Source organism: Miscanthus floridulus, chromosome 3 (assembly GCF_019320115.1).
Source record: "Miscanthus floridulus cultivar M001 chromosome 3, ASM1932011v1, whole genome shotgun sequence".
NCBI classification, from domain to species: Eukaryota; Viridiplantae; Streptophyta; class Magnoliopsida; order Poales; family Poaceae; genus Miscanthus; species Miscanthus floridulus.
In genome coordinates, this window is record NC_089582.1 from 6,114,097 (window position 1) to 6,138,419 (window position 24,323).

Sequence of the window (24,323 nt, forward strand, 5' to 3'; positions counted from 1 at the left end):
TTTTGCACTAATATACTTTGATCTACGCTGCCAGCCAAAGACTCAAGCTCGGGCTCAGTTTTGTGGGTGAATCGTGCTCCCATTTCATACAAAATACTCTTCACGTACTATTTTGTGTCTACATCCTAATAATACTATTTGGATTTAGCATGTATGTATCGGAATTAATTTCCTTGCCTGGTTTCATGTAAAAGTGGGAAAGAATTTCCACAACCAAACAGAGTTTAAAATTGCATGTCATACTTTTATACAAGAGGAAAACTCATGTTCCCAAGCACAAAGAGAGGATAGTCCTGATTCAGTTTGCATCTTCCAGACGAGGCCAAGAAAAAACCTAAATTCACAGATAAAGAGACTAATAATCATTCTTGGTACCATGATCGACAAAGCATATAGGTCTGTGGAACAAGAGCAGCTGCAAAACACACAGGGAATTATATTATCCAACAAGCGACATGTCTGACCAAATAATCTCCTTCTTGGTTTAGAAGACCTTGTGCATTGGTAATTTGGGCTTCTCATGCACTTATCCCACCTGCTCCTGGTCCCTCATCTATAGAGACTGCTCCCAGTGCTGCAGAAAAAAACACAAATACAAAATGAGGAATCAATGGCAACAACGAACATTCAGTCCACACTGGTGACTGGTCAGCCATCAAACTGCCACCAATGGATTACCAAGCAATGCTAACTTATTATCATCCAGTTATTGGTCACATATCCACAACAACACTAAGATGGACTCAAATAGTCCAGATCTAGGAACATTTCTTATTTATTATGATGTTATTAAGTGACATTATTATATTAGAGATGAAAGGGGTGTGATATATGTCATTAAAGATTCGCACGACTCTAGTATTTGGACCGGGATGTATAACCTTGTAGGTTTCTCTCCTACTATATATACACATTCTAAAGATGAGCATATGCTTCCCCTACGATATATATAGATAAGTAGCTAATTCATGAATGGTTGTCCATAGTAACTGAAAAATACATACATGGTTATAGGAGGAGTAATCCAACTTTTAATTTTACATGAGATTCAGAAGTCACACTTTGATTAGCACATATTATTCAACCCATTGTTCTTGAGCCCATATGCAGTAATCGACCATTTATCTATTTTCATGCTTAAACAGAAATAATTGCGCAAATGGGAAAACTAGAAGCTGATCGAATAATATGTACCTGGAGTGCAGAAGCTCACGTAGGGAACTATGCCACCTATGCCAAAGCTTGTACCACTTTGCTGCTCCCTGACTTGAGATTGAGAGAGAAAAGCCTACCACATGATCATATGAAGAAAATGACTTTGACACCTCCAGTATCTGCAAAGGCAACCACATGGGTCCATTTCAGATCTTTGTGGAGTAGGGTATCAAGCTCTATGACTCTGCTCTGCCCATCTTACATCTTCATCATCAGGACCATGCTCCATCCACTACTACAGAAAGAATAATGGAGGTGGGCGTTTTTGGTTTTTGGAGGCGGGCATGGCAGGTGGTTGTTTTGCCTGCCTCCGTAAATCTAACACGAAAAACAAAAAAAAGAAAAACCTGGACAAGCCCGCCGAGCCCATCCATGGGCCGTCGCCGTCGCCGCTGCCGTTAGCTGCTCGCCGGTGCCTGCCGGGATGGGGCCGCCCGTCGCCGGATCCGTCCTCCCGCCGCCGGATCGGGCCGCTCGTCGTCGCACGCCTCGGTAAATAAAATTAACCGCCTCCGTTAATAGCCCAGTATTTTAGGAGGCGGTTGAATTTTGCGCCCACCTCCGTTAATATTTGGGCACTGTCACCTAAAATCATTTTTGTACTAGTGATCCTTGACCACAGGGACAGTGTGGAACAATTCTGCATGCCGGCAAATCCTAGCCTGCTATCCTCCATAGGCATTAGCACGATGTGCTCGGGGTAGATTATTTGTTCTAGGACCCCAACTCTTGGTACGTGAATCGGAGATATTTCCTGCGTCAGCAAATCATACTTGAGGATTGCAGGTTCGTGTATGCTCATGGTGAGACACTTGAAGTAGACGGCAGTGCCGATGAGGACACTGTTCCCCTTCTCAAAATCGTAGTAGTAGTGTTGGTCATCGTAGATGGGCTCGCTCCACCTATTGGCTTCGGATGAGTAGACGCAAATGAACGCTCGCGCATCATCTTCGTCGATCCCCACGAAGACGACCATGAAGGGGCCATGGTGGCAGTCGAGATGGCTGCAGCCGTCGCCCGCCACCGTGGCGCAGAGCACGACGTGTTGCACTCATTAAGCAACGAGTGTGAATACAGTGGCCATCTGGGCAGTTTCCGCAGCTTGTCCGTGATGGGATCCTACCACGAAGAGATCGTGTGCGATCTTTCTGGATAACCAATACGCACAATGGATGAGGACGCGGCCGTGGCATGAGTGCACGGCTTTCAAGTTGTGGCGGTCAGCGTGATCGCGCGGCCGAAATGACAACACGGGGATGAATAAGCGCTCGAACGCTGTGCGGTCACGCTGGCAGACGAGACCCAGCAACGGTGGCGTGCTGTGGAACACGCGGAACCGGTGGCGGAAGCCGCGCCTGCAGATGAGGCGGCACCACAGCTTGCTGACGAGGGCGGCGCGGACGAGGCTAGCCGGGTCATTGGGCGGGAAGCGGAGGAGCACCTCTTCGATGAGATCCTCCGTCAGCGCCGCTGCCATGGCGCTTTCTTGCTGCTTGGTGGGAGTCGGATCTGGAGCCCTGCGGCCGGACGGCCGAACTGGAGGCTGCGGATACAGATCTTCGGAAGAATCTGGTCGTTTTCTGGGGCTGCATGTGCATGGCCATTCAGACGCCAGATCGCGAATCCTCATCATCATTCGATAAAAGTGTGCCCCGCACACGGAAGCGGAAGAACTACGAATTTGCACTTTAATTTGGCGCTGCTTCATGCTGACGGGTGGGGCTGTGTCGCGTGTACAAAAATATTTGAGGTTTTTTCTGTTCCCAAATTTATATGATCTTGAAACACATTAAATTATTTAGAATATACTTTTTTTAGAAGGTACAACTTTGGATGTACACAACCTAGAACCTACACATGACACACCCTACATTCACACCACACGCGCGCACACACACGCACGCGTATGTACACGTGCAAAGAAAGAGATTGGGAAAAAGGTTTTAAAATCTGCACATATGTAGGAAAAGACATGTTTCACATCTATAAATAATTGCATGACCAAAATGATTGGTGTGTACAACAAAAAAGACAAGTACATAATTGAAATTTAAGGCTCTTTTTTAGTACACATAATCCAAATGAGAAAAAATATGGATGCTTGCGCATGGACAATGCAATTACTTTTTCCAAAAAATATTCAACAATTATGACAGTAACCATGTCATAAATATCGTCATAAATTTGCCACCGAAGTAAGCTTTAACGACTTTGAGTTGGTGCTTATGACAAAAACACGTCTAAGTCACACACATCTGCCATCTCTAGCAAAAACGTTATAAATGGAACCTATTAATTTGTGCCAAATACATGGTTTGTCTCTGTTAATTGATCTTTAGAGGCGGACACTCAGAACAGATGCCTCTTTAATAGTCATTTTCAGAGGCGAAGATCTTAAAAGTCAATTAACAGAGAGGAACACCTTACAATACCTACTTATGAAAATTGTTAACAAAGGCAAGCCTTTTCCTTGGAGGCCACCAGGCCATTTACAAAATCAGCACTATAAAATGGCCGCCTCTATGTAGTCGTGATAGTATCAGTGTCGGTTCTTGGCAAAAACCGGAAGTGATGACCAAATATCACTGTCGGTTCTTGGCTAAAACCGACAGTGATATGAACCGATAGTGAAGACCCGAATATTAGTGTCGGTTGGTCCTGTCACTGCCAGTTTTAGCCAAAAACCGGCAGTGATGGGTTATCACTGTCGGTTTCTTAAAATCCGGCAGTGATGAGCCCGACAATGATGTCCTAATCTGTATTAGTGTGAGCGTAGTCCATTCCGCCCTGGTCTGCAAACGCTGGCACCACATCCTCGCGGATCGTGGCTTCCGCCGCCAGTTCTACGAGCATCACCACCGGAGGCCACCAATTTTGGGATTCTTCAGCCAAGTCTACGGCGGCCCGACAGAAGAGAATCGGCTTTCGTTCACGCCTACCTCCTCCTTCTGCCCGCGCATAGCCGGCCTCGCCGTATGTGGTCGACGCCCGTCACGACCGCTTACTCCTGGGCCTGGCCAGCAAGGGCTTCATCGACGACCCCTCGACCTTCCGCCTCGCTGTCTGGGAACCCATCATGGGAGACCTGCTGGAGCTGCCAAGGATGCCAATGCCATGGCATCAGCCTGGTGGGTGCAACTTCAGCTGGCACGCGGTGGTGCTCTGCGCCTCCAGTGGCCCCAACGCTGCCGCCGCTGGCTGCAACCACCTCGACTGCCATCGTGGGCCTTTCCTCGTTGTCTTCATTGGCTCCTTGAAACTACAGGAGGTACATGCCTACGTCTACTCGTCTACTCGTCTACTCGTCGCAGGCTGGTGCTTGGAGCCACACATTCTCTAAGAGTCTGTCTACCTGGCTTTCGGGTGTTTCACCCTGTTCCAGCAGATGATTTTTTTGACCGTACGATGAAGATCCAACGGCCTCCACCCCTTCTTCTACCTCCGGTCGCACCCAGCTTCGCCACCGCTGCTCACCCAGCCGCCGGCGCGTGGCCCGCCTCTCCCCCGGTTCTTCCTCTCCCCCGGTTACTCCTTGGCACAAATCACAAATCACAGATCATAAGAAACATTTTTTCTATGGAAGGACAAGGACATGGAGGAGAGGCTCGCCGGAACCCTAACCACCGCCGCCGTCGTCTTCGTCTCCTATAGGCACAGATCCAAGAGGAGGAGGAGGGGGCCTACCTCGTGTCGGGGAGGATCTACCACAGCCGCCGGAGGGGCGGGAGGAGCCGGGCGCCTGAACTCGCCGGCGCGGGTACTGCAGGAGGCAAGCGCCATCGGAGTACCGCTGTCGGGTGGTGGTTGAGTGAGTGAGCCGTCTGATCTCGCGTGGTGTTGAGCGAGCGAGCGAGCAGAGCCGCCGGATATCGTGTGCTGGCTCCTCGCAAAACACATGGGTGTAATTTAGTATTTCTGTTCTCTAGAGCCCAGGATGGCCATCTTTGGATTATTAGAGGTAGCGTGGTGGCTGGGAATGCAGTATACTTCAGGCTTCTCGACAACATTAGAATCCTCAAGTACGATTTGAGTGCACAGGAAATCGGCTTGGTCGACCTACCACCTAATTGTGGCCCCAACCCCAATGGCTGGCGTCAGATTCGCCTCATGACTACAGAATCAGCTGGTGGATTGGGAGTTGCCATAGTGGATAAGCTAAGGCTTCACCTATGGTCAAGGGAGGCAGCTCGGGATGGATTTTCTCAATGGACACCAACTAGAGTCATAGATCTCGAGACAGTGTTCCATGCTAATCCTCTTCCCAGTGGCTTCTATGTTGTTGATATTGTGCATGGCCTTGGTGCTATTATCATCAGGGCACATCGAGGGGTATTCACTGTTGATACAGAATCTAACCGGGTCACGAAGTTATGTGAGGACAACTGTGGTGCCTATTTTGTTCCCTTCATGAGCTTCTGCACTCCAGGTATAGATACAACTTCACTTACTTCTTCCTGAGTTGACAATTGTTATGAATTCTCATAATCTTTTTGTTGCTAACTAAAGTTTTAGAGAGATGAATAATTTATGGTTTGGCAATAGCTAACAAATTACCAATTTTAGAACTTGAAATGTTAATTTTAATTAGCAACATTAAAGATATGAACATGTTGTGTTGGCTCAAGAACAGAGTTTTTTTTTTATAATGTCAAAGGTGGGGGGGGGGGGGGGGGGGGACACCTGTATATATTGCTCATTGGCCCTATCACAAGGTTATGGAATGGGTTTTCGGTAGAACTCTGTGTTACTCCTGCCTAAATATTTTTGCTATGGGACCCTGCAATTGGAACTGTGCAGCCTTTACAATTGACAAAAATTTATGTTGTGATAGATGATAGATGATCAATAAGGACAATGTCATAATTTTATGGAACTGGTGTACCACTATGTAGCAGTTACACAGTGTGTAGATGGGCTAAATGACTGTTTAGGTGAACAGTGGTTTCTGTATGAAAGGGATGGGGATTGGGTACGCGAGACATGGATTGACACCATCATGTCCCTAGTTCATGAGAGGGTATATATCTTTGAGATGGCTGCAGGAAGGGGAAAGTGACCCCATGATGTTCAGATCAGCATACCAAGAATGTAGGTAAGGAAGGAAGATTAGTTGTGGTTTAGTTGTTGCTTTGTGCTACCATTTTGATTATTTAATATAATTTCCCTGACAGAACACACACACGAAAAAAGAACCATTACTCTACACACCAGATATCCGTGAATTTTATATTTAATAATGTGGATTCCTTAACACCAGATATCTGTTACAGTCTGCCCTCTCTTGATGATTTATGTACACGCTTAAGTATGATCTCTTCTCTTAAAGATTTTGTGTAATTCTTAACTCTAATATATCACTATCACATAAATACATAGAACTATGGATGCTAATATAGATGATAAACAAACTGAGTTGTTCCTCTGATGTTTGAATCCATCTTTTATGAACAATTGCGTTTAATCAAATTACAGTTTGTTCAGTCATTAGCATCACCTTATTGCTCGCAGTGGTTGATGGGTAATAAAATTACATTGAGGGCACATAATAATTCCTCAATTATGCAATTAGCTTATTTAATTTTCATTTTGCAGCACTGGGTGCAACCTTTACGGTGGAGGGGGCAAGTTCATGTGTATCAAAGTGCTAGAAAAAGAAGAAGATAAAGAAGAACTCAAATTCCTTGTGGAAGAATGAAGTGTGTAGTGGTCATCATAGAATGCATAAGTAGGTTTTGTGGTGGGACTGTTGGGAATTATTTTGTGGTTCGTTGTTTCACTGCTGGTATTTTCTGATGGCCTTCATGTTCCATAGATGTCTATGTAAGGAATGATCAGTACTCTCTCATATCTCTAAACCTACTCCCTCTCTTCCAAATTATAAGTCGTTTTGGCTTTTCCAGATACATTGATCTTGCTATGCACCAAGATATATATTGTCTAGATACATGGCTAAATCAATGTACCTAGAAAAGTCAAATGACATAATTTGAAGTGGAGGGTGCAGTAGCTTATTTACATGCACTTTTTGTCAGAAATTACTAGTGCCAAGGGAAATAAACTAATTATATTCGAAGACTATTTCCATGCGTGCATTTTGGTCAGTGCAGGAATGGTTATGTTCAAAGAATGTTTCTCTTGTACTTTGAGCATGGCACATTTGTATTGCCCGTTACGGAAGGGAAGTGTGTAGCAGGGTTTGGGAAATGAATGCTGGTTTTAAGGTTTGGGCCATTAATTAATCTTTAGGTAAAGAACAAAGCACTACCAACACTTCTATCCATCAGATTCAGCCAAGCAACATTACTCCGGCCAGTTAAAGTACCACTGTCGTCCGACTTGGGGTTGCTAGTTGTTGGCTATCAGTGAATTCCTCTTAGACTGAAAATATTAGAGAAACATTCTTAAACTATCGATCAAATCATCAAAAATAAGAAATACTACAAGATTTTCAAAGACGGGTTAACTATATATATATATATATATATATATATATATATATATATATATATATATATATATATATATATATAGATGTACTTTTCTATGGCTGACCATAGAATACCCAATTCTATGTCCGGACCCAACAGCGCACCACCAAACCCACCGACGCCCGCACCCACCGGTCTTTCCAGCTCGGCTTTTAGATCCGCTCAGACTCAGATTAGCCGATTATTGTTTATCCTCAACTGGGCTCTTTCATCGGCTCCCAATCCAGCCGGATCCCACCCTCCCATTGCCGCAGCACCGCCTTCGCCGCAAAAATCGTCGCCTCCGATGCTACATCCCGCGTTCCCCTATCCCCTGATTGCCGCAGCTACCGTGTACGCCGCCAAAATCACCGGCCACCCGACGCTATGCCCGTCCCCGAATCCTTTCCGTTGAAAAGAAGAGCTGAAACAAGATCCCCAAAATTACGTCTGGGTATTATGTCTCGCATAGGACCAGCTACAAAATCACCTCGCTGGACCCAATCGAGTTACATGCAGCCGGCGCAAGCGTACTGTGCAGTGCAGCGGCGACTCAACCATCTCCATCCAGATTGCCAAGGTACTCTCCAGCGCTGAGCCAATCCCTGAGGTCTCTCGTGCCTGCATCTCATCCATCCCTGTTAAATCCCCTTTAAATCACAGTTTATTTGATTACTGCATCTCAAGGAATTCATAGGTGGTCTTTCAAGGTTTTTTTTGCCTTGGCGCTTTCCATTCAAGGCTAATTTGTTGTAATCTTCTATTGACGCTCTAGTGTTTTTGGAATATTTTGTGGAACACTTGAGGGCTTTTTTGCCTTAGTGCTTTTCCTTTGAAGTATTTGTTGTAGTCTGCCATTAACACTCTAGGTGGTTCTATCTCTTTTGTTGTCTCATCTCTCATGCCGGTACATGTGGTTTGCTTTGATCCTCGTCTATCTCTGTTAAACCAGCTTTAGGGTAGCACTACTTCGGCTGTCCAGCTTGTCGGGAATGGGCCACGTGCCATGTACAGGACAAGAGAGACCGGACAGCATCAGTGTGTGTCTGTGAGAGAGAGAGAGAGAGAGAGAGAGAGAGAGAGAGAGGGAGGGAGAGAGAGAGAGAGGAGGAGGAGCAGGAATCTTGCAACATGCCCATGTGATTCAGCTTCGGCGACAACGCTCCTGGCCTCCTCTCCTCCCGTGCGCGACTACGGCGGGGGCACGGGGCGTGCGGGGTGCCGCGTAGCAAGGATAGGGAGACAGAGAGACAGGTGAGAGAGGCCAGTTGTGGTGTTGGGCTAAAAATTTACATGGGGTATATATTGTATTGGGCCAACGACTAGGGCCTGGGCCCTAGGGGCCTGGGCCGCAGATCCACCCCTGCGAACAGCCAGGAGGAGGTTGACGGCATGAAGGTGAATGAAGAGAACGGAACGGGCTCGCTTAAACGGAGAAGCGTTTTGCGCTGATAGCGGTGTGGCCAGCTATACTTGCCTAATATCGCCGCGCCTGGCGGTGGGGCCAGGGTTATTTGTGTGCTAAAATGGGTGCAAAATTTGGCAGGATGTTTTGCAAATTTGGTAACCATTTATTTTGCCTTAATAGTGAAAATAAATGTATTAAGGACAAATTAATCTACCCCACCCTATAATACACCGGTTAAAATAAATCTACAGCCACACAACAAATGTCTGTCATGACCTATGGTACATCCACACCCATGAATGCACCCAGAAAATATAACACCATCAAAACAGATGCACCAGATTATCTCTTAGCCATTCTATCTCATTACTCATCCAAATCCGACGGCTCATGTTTAGTGTGTCTGCCCTCCATCTCCCTCCCGCGGACCTCCCACGTGCATGCGCCTGCAGGTCAGGCTCGCGTTGATTTCGGTTGCCCCCGTCCATGATCATTTGAATCCTAGGCCAACGGCACAAGAAGCGGTGACCGCGAGGGAGACGGCACATTGCAGAGGGCACGACGACCACGAGGGGCAAGGCACTGGGCCACCATCGTGCGTCGACGATCCGTCTCCGGTGTCCGGTGGTCAGCGCGCGTGCTCCACCATTGCGCATGGCATGGCGCCATCGTGCGGCGTGGCACCGACAGGCGGAAGCGCAAGCGGGCTCCACCGCCAGCACCGCGACTCCTCCGCCTCCCCGTGACCGCGACTTCTTAGATTCCCAATCCCACGCGGGGCGGCTCCGGCCGACAGTCGGCCGGCGGAGGCGCACTGCGAGATGCAGAAGGGCGACGGCGGGCTCAGCCGGGACGGCACGAGGGGCGGCTGCACGGTGCTCACGACCAGCAGAGGCAAGGCTGGTGAGGCGCGCCGCCGCCGTGCGAAGACGCATGGGACGCCGCCTGCTTGCCACGGACCCGCCACCGCGTGGGGAGACCGGAGACCCACCGCCCTGAGCCGTCGCGCCGGCCCAGCCCCACAGCCTCACTTCCCGCAGGGATCGCCTCCACCGTCTTCGACCCGTTTTTGCGCTTTGCACGGTAGCCACGGCGAACGCGTGAGGCGAAATCAGAAGCCACCGTCATCTCTGTGCGTCTCCTGCCATCCACGCGGCGCCCTCATCACCATGACACCACTCAATCGTGCTGAAGCCGTTCGTCTGCTTATCTATTCTCTTCTGGAAGAGAAGTGGAAGATTGATAGAGAGGAAGAGTACTGCTCTTTCCAATTCGCTACCATCCGCCTTCATCGTGGTCATTCCGATATGCAGATACAAATTTGTTCTTATACCTTAATAATTGTAGGTATCTTCGGCAATCGTGGCAGTATGTAACTTCGTTGTGGGTTGTTGCTATGTATGTAGTTTCATTCTCTCTGAATGGAGGCAAACGTCAGTAAAATGTGCAACATGCTGGCAGATGATGGCACTGGGCGTGTCGTGTTAATGTGGCCACATACCTGAAAACCCAGGCTGACCATCCAGGACAGGTCCTCACTTTACTTGTAACTCTTTATATGTAGCATGTTTTGAAAGCTCATCAATAATGCTTTAAAACTCAGCTTCATTTGAGATTTGACATCTTTTTTAGTTGTAGGCAACAATCACTGAGAAAGATTCAAATGAGTTAATGTATGAAACATCAGGTTATGTGTGGCCTTATGTTCTTCGATGAGCATCTCAATGAGAAGACCATCCCTGCATTTCAGTAATGTAATTTGTTATTAGTAAATATCATTAGAAAATACTTGCATATTTTTTAAGTCCTGATATATGCAACTTCGTTTGTAGAAACAATAAGATGGCATGTTCTGTCTTGTACCTGTATTTAGTACAGCAACATTTTAATCATCAAGCAGTGTTCTCCATCAAGTTGTTTCCCTTGATTGAATATTGTGCACACATCATCTACAGTGCAAGGTTAGATATATATATCCCAGAAATCGATTGGATGCTGATGATACTTGGCTGGCAAGATTATGCAAGGTTGCAAATTGTGTTTGTTCTTCTTACAATTGTTTCTGTTGCATACAATATACTAAATGAAAAATGGGACAACTTACTGAGTTGCTGCAGCATCTTTGTGATGTGTGTTTTCTTGTGTTTGTCGGTGTTTGCAAACCTGACTTAGCTAACAATGTGACTCTGTTTTTATATTTGTTTTACAAATTTTATTTATCTTGTTTTGTATTTTACCGTAGCATTAGCACGGGCATACACTCCACGTGGAACGGCGCACGAGTGTGGCTTGGCACCTTCGGTAGGCGGCGGGGTGCGGCGCGCGGACAAGGAGATCTTCGTGTTGGTGGAGCCCACGACGCCGGTGCGGCTGCACGGAGGGGACGCCATGCCCGGGGACTTGCCAGGACAACGGTGCACTAGCCGAATGTTGCCGTTGCGTTAGCACGGGCAGTATACTAGTGATATATAATTCTGCAACTTTATGTAGTGGTATATGCATTCACGTAGCAGCTTTATAGCATACTCTCTCCGACCTAAAGAAAATAATACCATTCTCACTTTTTAAGGAGTCAATAAAACTCTAGTTTGACCAAATATATAAAAAACTATTACTCCCTTGATCGCAAAAAACTTATTGCTTTAAGATTTTCAGAACACATTAATGCTTAATAAAAATTACCTGTGTACCCATATTTACTGAAGATAAAATATGCTAATTAAGGCAATCTCAATAGGGTTTTATAAGAGTTTTACGAGCATTAAATATGCTAACATATCGATGTGTTGATGAAGAGAGAGATAATGAAAGTTCCATGGAAGTAGAGAGAGCTTCATGGGGACCAAACTCTTCTACACTATTATTCAAAATATAAGTATGTTGAAAACTAGGCCATGAAACCTCCACCAAGACTGCCTTATTAGAGAATAAACTCCTTGTTAAAAGGAGTTCACGAAAGCATGCCGATCACAAATCTCAAGCTGATGTAGTCAGATCTATTGTCTAAGAGCTAAGGTCTTATTTGGTAGTACTGAAAATAGGAATTAGAAGCTATCTGATTATATTTACCAACGATTCAATGCATTCATTTATATATGCATGCCGCATGTTTGTTGATGTGGACTAAATTAAACCATGAGCTTATCTAGCTAGCAGGATGCATACCTTATATACAAGCATCTAATTCATCGATATTAGCATTGGACCTGTACGTCTTTAATAATATAAGTCCCTTGGTTGTGATCTAGCACTGACAAGTGTCACGTACTTAGCGACATAGGAATGCAGTTGATATCTACTCAATCTGTCCTTAATAAATAGATTCCTAGAGTTGTCTTAAGTCAAACTTTCTAAACTTTGACCAAATTTCTAGAAGAAAACGTTAAGATTTATGGTATAAAATTAGTATCATTAGATTTACCATATAATATATTTCATAAGGTGCTCATTTTATATCATAGATGTTGTTACTCTTTTCTATAAAGCTAGTCAAACTTAAAAAAGTTTGACTAGCATGGATTCTATGAATTGATTTATTTGGGGATGGAGGGAGTATGCTAAATAGATATATTCTTCTTGGAGTTTGAACTTTCTACATGTATGTATGTTCCTGTTTAAGTTATAAATGGTTCATGAGTTAGTTTTGTTTTGTCAGTCATTAGTGGCAATTCGATTATCCCTGTGTTTGGTGCGTAAAAATGATGCACATATATACAGGGCAGACAAATCCGCGTCATCTGATATAAATTTCAAAATTGTGTGGTTTTGCAGCACTGGGAGCAGTCCCTATTGCAGTGGAACCAAGTGCTGGAGCATCAAGTGCATGATGAACTCAATTTGCGTGTGTGAGGTTATCTAACTGAAGAATTTCGAGATCATGATCGTGGATGCATGGCTTAATTAACTGGAGCTTTTGGTTATTAAGTTTTGAGTATTGTGCTTTTTCTTTCTGATCTTGGTTCTGCTGCTCTTCATGACTTGAAGATCTTAATTTTGTGGAAGGGATAGCTGTATCGATTAATATATAAAATTTTAATTAAGCTTAGCACGCTAGTGGAACCCTTTCTCTTGAGCTTATCTTTAAGTTGTACCTCAACAGTATCTTGTTCTATGGTGCCATTGAGCCAGGAATGAATGTCTGAAGACTCCATTTTTTTTATACACGCATGCCACTCCAACTTAATCTTAGTTTGGGTCATTTTCTGTGGCATCAAATTGGATGCGTATGTAGAATCTTATTTACTGAACCAGCACTTAATGGAGTTGACTCTCTTGTAGTATTAAATGCCACATTTGTTCAGTGGTTATGAACTCTGAACTTTGATCATGGAAGCCTTAGACCTTGTTTGGATGCGGCCATGTATTCATCTTGATCCACATGTGTTGAAGTTGATTGGAGTGGAATTAAACTAAATTCCACTTCAACATAAGTGGATTGAAGTGGATACACATGCATCAAACAAGACCTTAAGTGTGTTTATTGTGGGATAACACTTTAGGATCTGTGATATTGCTTCTGTCCTTTTTAAGCCCCCTTGATGATTTCTCGACATTGTTTAGTAGTTTTCTCAATTCTTAAATTCTTAATATGAAACTGTGTCATACTCTGCTGCTTGAACTTCAGCAAACAATCAGAGCCTCCTTGGAATGAATTCCATTTTTCGAAGATAACTGGTTCTCAACAAACTGATTGTATAAATTTAGAACTCTTGCCTCTGTTACTCCAAAATTTGAGTTTCCTCCAAAACTTTTGTAGGTTAAAGTGGATGGATAATAAAGAAACTTGTTTATTAGCTCAACTGACAATTGTGGAATGGAACATTTACATTTTCTCAATAGTCCTTACCTTTTTAGATTGCGTTGTTTGATATACCTTGCTAGTTTAAATATTTAAGAGTGAAATATATTGACGGTCCTTTAATCTGGCGGCATGTGTCATATCTAGAGGCTTTTACCTGTGTACCCTTAAAAAAGATGCCACACTCCTGCGTACCCCTCAAAAGTTGGTTGTCACCTACATGCCCTCGCTCGAACTTTTCTTTTCCCTCACGCCATTCCGTCGGCATTCTGTTAGGTTTTGGCCGTTTGGCGGCTCTGACATGTGGGACCAGGCTAGAAAAATATCCTCCTTGCCCTCTGGGTCACTGACATATTTGGCCGCATCTCCTTCAGTCTCACCCGAGCCTCTCTCTCAGTCTCTCCCCATTCTCGTTCCTCACTCTCTCACCCGAGCGCGGGAGGACGCGGCGGCGAACCCTAGCGGCGGCGGATCTGGAGACGGCGACAGTCGGTGTTGGCGGCCCGCCCTCGAACGGACCTGGCGAGAGGCCGGATTGGTTCCAGGAAGGGTGAGTACTGCTCCTCCTCCCTCCTTGACTTCGCCCCTCCTTGTATTGATGTTGATTGCATTAGTGTATTGCGCTACCGAATCGTGTTTAGGGTTTATTGATTACGTGCTCCTTGTTCATCTGTAGGATGGACCCAAACAGTAGTTACAACCTAGAAATGCAGATTGTTGGTCCCAATTGTCATGCAAAGTGGTTTTCTGTGAATGAAGTGGTGGATGCAGACAGAACTTTGTTAACTGGGCTTATGGAAGATTTGGTTGACAAGTATCCTCCTAGCTATGGTGATGTAGTCACATTGTTTTACTGGTGCATGCATAGTAAAGTTCACATACCTGTGCGCAATGACCAAGAGATGCTAGCAATGTTTGAAAAAAATAGGGCAACCAGAACATGCTTGTTGACTGTTGCATATCATAGTCCTGGTACTCAGCCTATGCTTCCTGATTGGGAGTCTGGTAGCCCAAGGAAATCTGTTGAGCCCCCATTCACTCCTTCAATTGTTTCTCCAAGCATAGCAGAACCAAGCCAGCCATCTATGTCTCAGCCACCCAAAGCAAGGCAACAATCCAAGTCTCAGTCACCCAAACCAAGGCAAACATCCAAGTCTAAGCCACCCAAACCAAGCCAACCTGAGTTCCTGGCTAACCCAAATCCAATGAATGAGCATATGGGGATTGATGATGAAGGCTTGTATATTGATCTTGGTCCCAACCACCCTCCACCTCCTCCTACCAATTCTCAGAGCCAAGGGGGGGGGGGGGTAAAGAAAGGGAAGAAGAAATAGATGAATCCTCTGATGAGGAAGTTGCTGATAGGGATGAGGAGTGTGCTGAGTCAGGTTCTGATGATGAAACCAGTGACGAGGAAGATGAGGAAGTAGAAATAGATGAATCCTCTGATGAGGAAGTTGCTGATAGGGAGCCTAAGTAATTTCAATTTCCTGATGTTGAATATGACAAAGATGACCCTCCTATGATAGTGGGAACTATCTACCCAGATATGGCTTCTTTTAAGATTGATTTAGCTAGTCATGCTGTTAAACATGAGTTCAACTATGAAATTGACAAGAGTGATACAGGGAGGTATACGATGCACTGTTCTCTGAGGAATGAGGGATGCCCATGGAGACTGCATGCCTCAACTTCAGCTGATGGACATGGCATTCAGGTGATGTATTAGTTCAATTTGTGGTATTGACTGCTACCTGTTTTCCTTGCATGTACCTAGCTGCTAACATGTGTTTCTTTTCAACTTTTTTTCCAGGTGAAGGTGAACCCACATGAGCATGGAAATGGCTGCCAGAGCACTAGGAGACAAGGATCATGTGTTGGACTTAGTCAGTTTTGGGTGTGCAGCAAGGTAATTGATTGGTTGAAAGAGGATGGAAATGTTGGTGCAAAAGAGCTACAAAGGAGGCTGAAGGATCCGTACAAGGTTCAGATCAGCTACAGAAAAGTGTACAAAGGTAAATACCTTGCAATGGATCAACTTTATGGGCCTTGGGGCAAGAGTTTCCACAATTTGTTTAGGTTTAAGGCCCAGTTAGAACAATCTAGTCCTGGTTCAGTTCTTGTCATTGATCATCGCACCATCAATAATAAGGTCAGGTTTAACAGGCTATTTTTTGCTCTGAAAGCATGTGTTGATGGATTTCTTAGGGGATGTAGACCATATCTTGCAGTAGATAGTACCTTTTTGATAGGGATATTTAGGGGACAGTTGTGTGTTGCATGTGCAGTAGATGCCCACAACTGGATGTATCCAGTTGCTATTGGTGTGATTGACTCTGAAACCAATGAAAATTGGATCTGGTTCATGGAGAGATTGAAGGAGGCAATAGGCACTCCAGAAGGCATGACATTCCATACAGACTGTGGGCAGGCAGTAATGAATGGAGTCAGTCAAGTTTTTCCAACAACTGAACATAGAGAATGTATGTATCACTTAGTACAGAATTTCAAGAAGAGGTATAGTGGTAGAGTGTTTGATGATCACTTATGGGCTTCCTCATATTCATGGAGCCCATACATGTTTAAGAAGCATTATGAAGCAATGGCTGCAGCCAAATCAGAAGCAATGAAGTACTTGCAAGAGAATCACAAGAAGCTTTGGACCAGGAGCCAGTACACCACACTGTCAAAGGTTGACTATGTGACAAACAATTTGGCTGAGTCCTTCAACAACTGGGTCAAACCTGAAAAGTGTAAGCACCTGGATGACTTGTTGGACACTATAAGGCAGATGCTTTTGATCAAGTAGAACCATAGGAAGAGGGTAGCTGCTAAGCTCAATGGCAAAATTATGCCCCATATCATACAGAGGCTTAGGGAAGACACTTACAACTTGGACATAGATGTCATCACAGCCTCACCTGAAGGTGTGGCAGAGCTGTGTGCTAAAGGTCTGCAAGGAACTGGGTTCAGGTTTGTGGTCAACCTAGCAGACAGGACCTGTTCTTGTAGGGTTTGGCAGGGGTCAGGAATCCCATGCAAGCATGCCATTGCATACATTACCTCAATTCCTGGCGCAAAGCTTGAAGACTATGTGGATGAGTACTTCTCTGTCAACAATTTCAGAGTTGCATATGACGGCTCCATCCCTAGCATACCTAACAAGAGCATGTGGCCAGAGGCAGAACCAGGCTTTTTCTTGAACCCTCCTCTTCTAAAGTCCACAGGTGGAGGTAGGAGAAAGAATAGGATGAAATCTGCACTTGAGGGAGGCAGTAGCCAGAGGAAGTCAAAGAAACATGAATTCCCCATCAGTCATCAGTTGGGCCATCACTGGTACACTTGTAAGAATAGGAACCCAGAAGACATAGCTGCAATGGAGGCAACAAGGTAATCTGTTGTCCTATGCATATAGCTACCTTTGCATGTACATAGCTTTGCATACACAGAAGCTAATCTATTTTCCTTTGTAGGGGCACACCAAAGAAGAGGTTGAAGAAGGCTGCAGCAAGCAACACAGAGAGGAGTCTTGTGGTGGCCCAGCCATCTCAGATGCAGTTCCCATTCAATGAGGCAGTGGCAAATGCCATCCATAACAAAAGGAAGAGGAAGTCATCCTCTTCTTCAACCTCCTCATAGAAACACAAGGGTGCAGCACCAGCCACCACTAGTTCAACCTCAGCTCCTACTAGTGTGTCTACAAGGTACATGTTCTTTGCCTCATCCTTTTCATTTCAACCAGGTGGAAATCTAATGCATACTGTTGACTGTCAGGTCTGGAACTAGTTCAAATGATTCAGTCCCACTCTTATCTGTGCATCTAGTTCCTTTCAATGAGGACTCCATTACAGTGGACACCCAGCCCAGCCAGCCAGTTGATGACCTCCCACTTGAGCCTGTGGATCCACAATGCACACCAAGAAGAAATAAGGGAGCAGTGAAGAAGAAGTTGACACCAAAGAAGCTGCAGTAAGAAACTCTAGTGATGTTCTATTGGTGCTGTGATGTTCTTTTTTTGGCCCTGACGCATGATCTTTTGGTACTTTAATGTTCTTTTGGGGCTGTCATGAAAAACCTTGTCTGAATTGATGGTTCATGTTAGTGATGTGAACAAACTCTAGTAATTTAGTTTCTACGTGTAAACTGTAAGTGATGTGATCAAACACCATATGCTGTTGGTGATGAAACACTTTATGCTACCAGTTATGTGATGGATGAGTGAACTGTTAGTTTCTTTGTCTTAATGTTGTTATGAACCATGAGAAGCATTCATTCATTCATCTATTCATTCATGCATTGATTGATCCATACATCCATGAAAACTCTCACACACACACAACAGCAGCCTACTTTTTGAAAATAGCATACAAAGCAAGCACCAAGCACAAATACACAAGTTTTTCAATCCTCCTAAGCTGCTGCTGCACCCTCTTGTCCATTGGTGCATGGCCTTCAACTACAGCTGCCTGGGAACCTTCCTGCAAGATGGCCAGAGGAGGAGCTGTGGGAAAACCACCAGGTGATGCCACTGCCTGCAGTGGAACTGCTTGGATTGGTGTAGCTGTCTCCCCCATCTCATCCTCCCACTGATAGTACTGACATCCTCCAATCTGAAATCCAACATAGAGACTAAGCAAAGAGGGAAAGACAAACAATGTTGACCAAAGAGAGAAGCACAAACCGTGAAATAAGGGCACTTGTGAAAGGCCCGGTTGGGGTTGGCCCTAGTCGTCGAGATGAAGCGATTGGCGAGCACATTGCAGTTCGGGCAAAGCACACGCCGCCTTGGCGCACCACCATAGCTGCTGCTACCTTGTGACATGGCTATCAAAGAGAGAGGGCTCAAGAGAGTGGCAACTCCCTGGCCTTTGGCGCCAATATATAGGAGGAGAAGGGCAGGCTCTTTGGCGCCAAATCCCTGTCCTTTGGTGCCAACAGCGGCGTCTCTGGCGCCAAAGCCAATTGGCCTGGTAATGGCACAGGGAAAACGAAAAAGTTCAGACGCCCATACAAGCTCAAGGGCAACTGAGTCATTCTCCAGAGCCGTTACCCACCGTTAGGAGCAAATGCCGATGGAATGGCGTGAGGGAAAAGAAAAGTTCGAGCGAGGGCATGTAGGTGACAACCAACTTTTGAGGAGTACGCAGGAGTGTGGCATCTTTTTTAAGGGTACACAGGTAAAAGCCTCTCATATCTAGGTCCTATAACTTCAAAAATACACATCTAACTACATAAACTTGGCACACGCTGGGTCACAGGTCCAAATGGGTTTTGACCAGACCCGCTCGTCGTTGATGTGCCAGCTAGGCAATACACGCAGGCCATGCCCACGCTTGTTGCGCCGCACTCCTAGCCTTAGCCTTAGAGGGTGTTTGGTTGCCCCTTCTAAATTTTAGTCGCTGTCCCATCGGATGTTTGAATACATGCATGGAGTATTAAATATAGACTAATTACGAAACTAATTACATAGCTTGTGACCAATTTGCAAGACGAATCTTTTGAGCCTAATTAGTCCATGAATTGATAATGTTTGCTACAGTAACATGTGCTAATGACGGGTTAATTTGACTTAAAAAATCGTCTCGTGGAGTACTGACGGATTATGTAATTTGTTTTTTTATTAGTATTCGAACACTCCATGCAATATCCTCCCGACACATCTCCTAAATTTTAGTAGCTGGATCCAAGCACCCGCTAATACGTGCGCCCGCGTGTGCCACACCACAAATGCCCCGCACTCGCACGGCTGCCACCCACCTGGCCCATCCATGCTGTCGGCTGGGTCCTGCCACGCCTTGCTTGTTAGCCGTCGGGGCCAGCCGCAACAGCCCCTCTACCGCACACCCCACTGGGCAACGATGCACGTCCTCCTCCATGCCTGTCCACACTGCCAAGGCGCACGCATGACAATCACCGCCTCCACCCCCAGCTCGTCCTCGGCTTGCACAAGCACTACAGGTGCTAGCTACCACTGACGTCTTGCCCCGCCTCGTCCATGTCCCCCTCACCCGGGTTGGATGCTGTGCCTTTTCATTTAAGCAAGGACCATATTTAACTTATTCATTTTTCTACCTTAGCTGTTGGTTTCACTCCCTGTAAATTTGCTCTTGTGATCTAGGCCTGTGATTCGGATGGGGCCGGAACTTTGCAACTCTACTTTTTGTGCTCATTGAATGGCACTGCTCCTGCCAAGTCTATGGGCTCAGTGCAGGAGCAATTGGTGATCTGGTGTAGTGTGTAAAATGGATGAACTTGCTGCTACGGCCTATGTGCACTAGTGATCAGAAGGTACCATCAAGCTAACGGCAAAAATGACATCAACGAAACATTTGTCTATGAGGTTATGCTTGACTACAAACTCAGCACAAAAATGAGCATAGAAGCAGATGAATGGCAGCAACCCACCAAAGATCCAGTGCCTCAAGTTGTAATATCAACTCCGATCCATTCTCCTTGAGACGATGAATTTAGAAAAAAACTCAGGGAAAGTTCCTTGTGAAGGATAACCTTTAAGGTTTGGTGTACATAGATAATTGGATAGACTCACAGTTCATAGGAATAACTAACAGTGTTTGTATAAAATAAATAATGACAGGGCACATGCCTATTTCAAATAAAATGAACCAGCCGGCTATCGGACAAATAAGTATGGGAAGTAGCAAATGGAATACTTACGATTTGTATGGCCAGCATACTGTTCTAAACTAAGCAAAAAGATTCATGCTGGCAGCTTAGCATCCCAAATAAATGTGGGGGCGGAGGTGGGGGTAGGGGAGTAACAAGGTTGCATTTCAGGGTATGGATCCTAGGTCCAGAGACTTATCACCCTGGATTCCTCATCAGCGAGACACTCCTAGTAACCTTGAAATAGCATTTTCTTTAAGATATTGGCAAGGCACAAGCGCACAACACCCTCGTAATATTTTTTTAACTAGCATTCTAAATTAATGTTCATAGATAGGAATAAGAATTTCTTATTGCGCTCATGGAGTCATGGTAGGTACCTATCTGGTACTAAAGAAAGTAACCACCAGCTCAAAACATGGTTCTCACCAGAGGTAACTGGTGATCCCCAATGGCACAGGATTGAGAAATCACATAAACCTGCACCGATGGTAATTGATTGGTTGACTGAAATATTTAAAAGTAGTTGAATTCCCCACGCGTTGCCGAGGAAATTATAGATTATATTTTAGATAAAATAATAGAATAAATGATATAAAATATGATGTAAATGAATTTATTTTACATCAATGTGAAAAATGGGAAAATAATACATAAAGATAATATGTTTATATTTCTTCAGAAAGAAGAATAGATGAAATTAACACCAATCGTGAGGGATGGATAGTGGCTTCACGAACAGTCACGGAACCTATAGATGAAACTGAAGAAAAATGAGTGACTTGCAATAATTTATTACAATTCAATAAAACACTTTAAATATATATTATATATATATGACTGAGGAAACCTTTTCCACTTTGCATGGAAGGCCGTCTCCAATAAAGAATTCTACTTGAACAAAGATATTATGATGGAGTAATTATATTATTCGCCACATACGGAGTGCAACCAGGAAAATGCATGATTCCTCAAACATGTAGTCCATTAGATTGGATATAAAAATTAGGGGTTGAAATTCAAGAATACCACACATCAGGGAAGGAAGTGGTGGGAACTTATCTAAAAGAGCAAAATATACAACGATTGATTTAGCGAACAACAGTAAGATTTTGCCACCGCCGCAGGTGTATCTACAAATAATAAGAATGAAGAGATAGGCACCAAGAGCTACGTACTTGGCTAAACATATGTACAACGTACAGACTACAGAGCAATGGGAAGCATTTCTAGGCATCGGTGAGGGGCTGACAGCTGCAAACCTCGTCTCCTCGACTGAAGAAAGTGTATACTACGGAGTACGAGCTTGAGCAATGAGCATATGCCTGTAGGATGCTCGGAATCATCCTACAGGAGCTCCTTAGGATACATACGGTCCTAGCACTTACTATAAGGTTGGTTTTTCTTACAAAATGTTGTGTTTTACTTGCTGGATGCATGCCCTAGTCTGTTAATTTGGTTTCTGATCCAGGTCCTAGTTTTCGATTGGGCTAGAATGTTATCTTTCTTCTAACAGAAAGGCAGAGCTCCATTGCTCCTGCCGTGTTCAAAATTCTAATCTATACTAACTGGCTGCTACAAAATTCGAAACTCGGAACATATGAAATCGCACTATCAATAGCAACATGAGGAAATGCTCCGAATTCCAAAATCTACTGCTACGACTAGTAGTCTACTAGTACAGGCGAGTAGCAACAGCCATTACCTGAAGCAGGCGAATTGCAGCAAACTACCCAAGCCAAAAAAGTGCTTTCGAGCCCACCTCATATCCGCTTCGTCCCTATGTCGTCATTTCGCCCACCGCATGCTGTCCGCCGCGATGTGCGAGCGATCCACTCAAGCCGTGGCCGCGTCCTCCTCCAACGCTCCGTCGGAGGGGGTCTGAATGTCATCCGACACTTCGGCGGGGACCAGGAGCATCTGGATTTCCATCTCTCCGTGTGGGATCCCATCACGGACGAGCAGCGGGATCTGCCCGTCGTGCCTTGCCCTCTCACAACTTCTTTCTGGGACGCGGCCGTGGTGTGCGAAGACTGCAACCATCTCCACTGCAACTTCAAGGTCGTCTTCATGGGAAGAACTGAAGAGAGGATGATCTTCTCTTGTTTCTATTCATCCGAGGCTGGTGGCTGGAGTGATCCCATCTTTGCTTCAGGGGAAGACTATGGCCAATTTGTGAGGGGCACCTCTGTTCTTGTTGGGAGAGCCCTCTACTTCAAGTGTGGACGGAGCCATGAAATTGTGAAGTACGAATTGCTGACACATCAAATGTGTAGGATTGGTGTACAAAGAGGTGGTACGCTAATTGCTGCAGAGGATGGTAGGGTAGGAGTTGCCATGGCATGGGATTCAACACTTCACTTGTTGCGAAGGGAGCATGGAGGATGGGAAGAAAGCAGAGCCATTGAGCTTCATACGCTACTCCCAGATGATGCCATGTGTGAAATTGAAGCTTTTGGCAGCAGACCTTTTGTGGCTGGCTTTGCAGAGATCGGAGCTGGTATCATTTTCTTAAGGACATGTGTTGGCTATTTCATCATCGATCTGAATTCAGGGAGGACCAAGAAGCTTGGGAAGTACTTGCGTTGGCAAGGTCGCATTGTTCCCTATGTGAGCTTCTGCACTCCAGGTATACCTTTGGTCGCTTTGTAATTTTCCTATTTGCACACGTGTTAGTTCTGCATGAAAATACGGTCGATTGCATATGGGGTCAACAACATTGTGTTATCTTTTATCCTTGCGAGGAAAAGAACAATGAGTCTTTCAAAGTGTGATATCTGAACCTCATGTAAAAACTGGATTAACCGTACCTATATATTAACTACACAAAAGGTTATACCTACATGAGCTTCTACAGTCCAAATATTAGCCTCATGCCAATCTGTAACGATATATGTTTCTCAAGCATCTCCTGTATGATAATGTCACTTGAATACAAATGGGATATGTTCCTATATCTGGACTGGCTTAATGATATTGTAGTTATGTGACCATTAACTGGACAATAAATCAAGGCTGTTTTATAGCTTGTCGGATGCAAGTGGATGACTCTTCTGTGATTTGTGTGGATTAAATGTTTATTGTTTCCACTTTCCATTGATTCCACATATTTTGTATTTGTGTTTGTGTTTCTTATGCACCACCGGGGCAGTCTTCAAAGATGAGGGACCAGGAGCTGGTGTTGCGGTCTCTATAGACAAGGTGCCAGGAGTTGCTGTTGCGATCTGTAGAGATGAGGGACTAGGAGCTGCTGTTGCGGTCTCTACAGATGAGGTGCCAGGAGCTGCTGTCGGGGTCTCTACAGACGAGGGGCTAGAAACTGGCACTGTATCCAGTGCATAAGAAGCTCATACTACAAGTGTATGACCACGTAAATCAAGAAGGAAATTACTAGAACAGTAGCATGGTTTTCGGTGGGATACGTTATTTTGTTGCTGTGCTGGCCTTATTCTGCAGGCCTGCATTCTAGATCGCTGGTACTATAGGAATAATTCGTAGTACCACTTGTCTCTAAAGTCAGTGGCTTGCTCTTGTGCAAAATGGTAACTGAATAAGGGTTGTATTCACTTTGTGCTTGGGAACTTGAGTTTGCAATCAAATTATGAGAATGATATTGCCTCAGGTACCAAAGTATGGCCTGGAGTTTAATACTGTGTATGACTGAACAGTTTTTCTCTTCTACTTTTGGCATGGAACCAGAGAAGGAAATTGGTTAACTACAATACACTTTTATAAATAATTCATTTGATAGATTCTTATAATATTCCTTGCAAATAGATAGTAGGACGCAAAATAGTTAGGACTATTTTTG

At 44.8% G+C, this 24,323-nt stretch overlaps 1 protein-coding gene across 1 annotated transcript in view; it reads left to right on the forward strand.

The window, feature by feature from the left end:
- Positions 1-23,854, forward strand: part of LOC136543036 (uncharacterized) — an 84,773-nt gene extending 60,919 nt beyond the window's left edge. The window contains exons 2-3 of the mRNA XM_066535611.1: positions 22,341-23,141; positions 23,664-23,854. Of these exons, the coding sequence (XP_066391708.1) occupies positions 22,341-23,141; positions 23,664-23,854 (992 nt within the window). The remainder of the gene's footprint in view (positions 1-22,340; positions 23,142-23,663) is intronic.
- Positions 23,855-24,323: the final 469 nt, after the last annotated feature.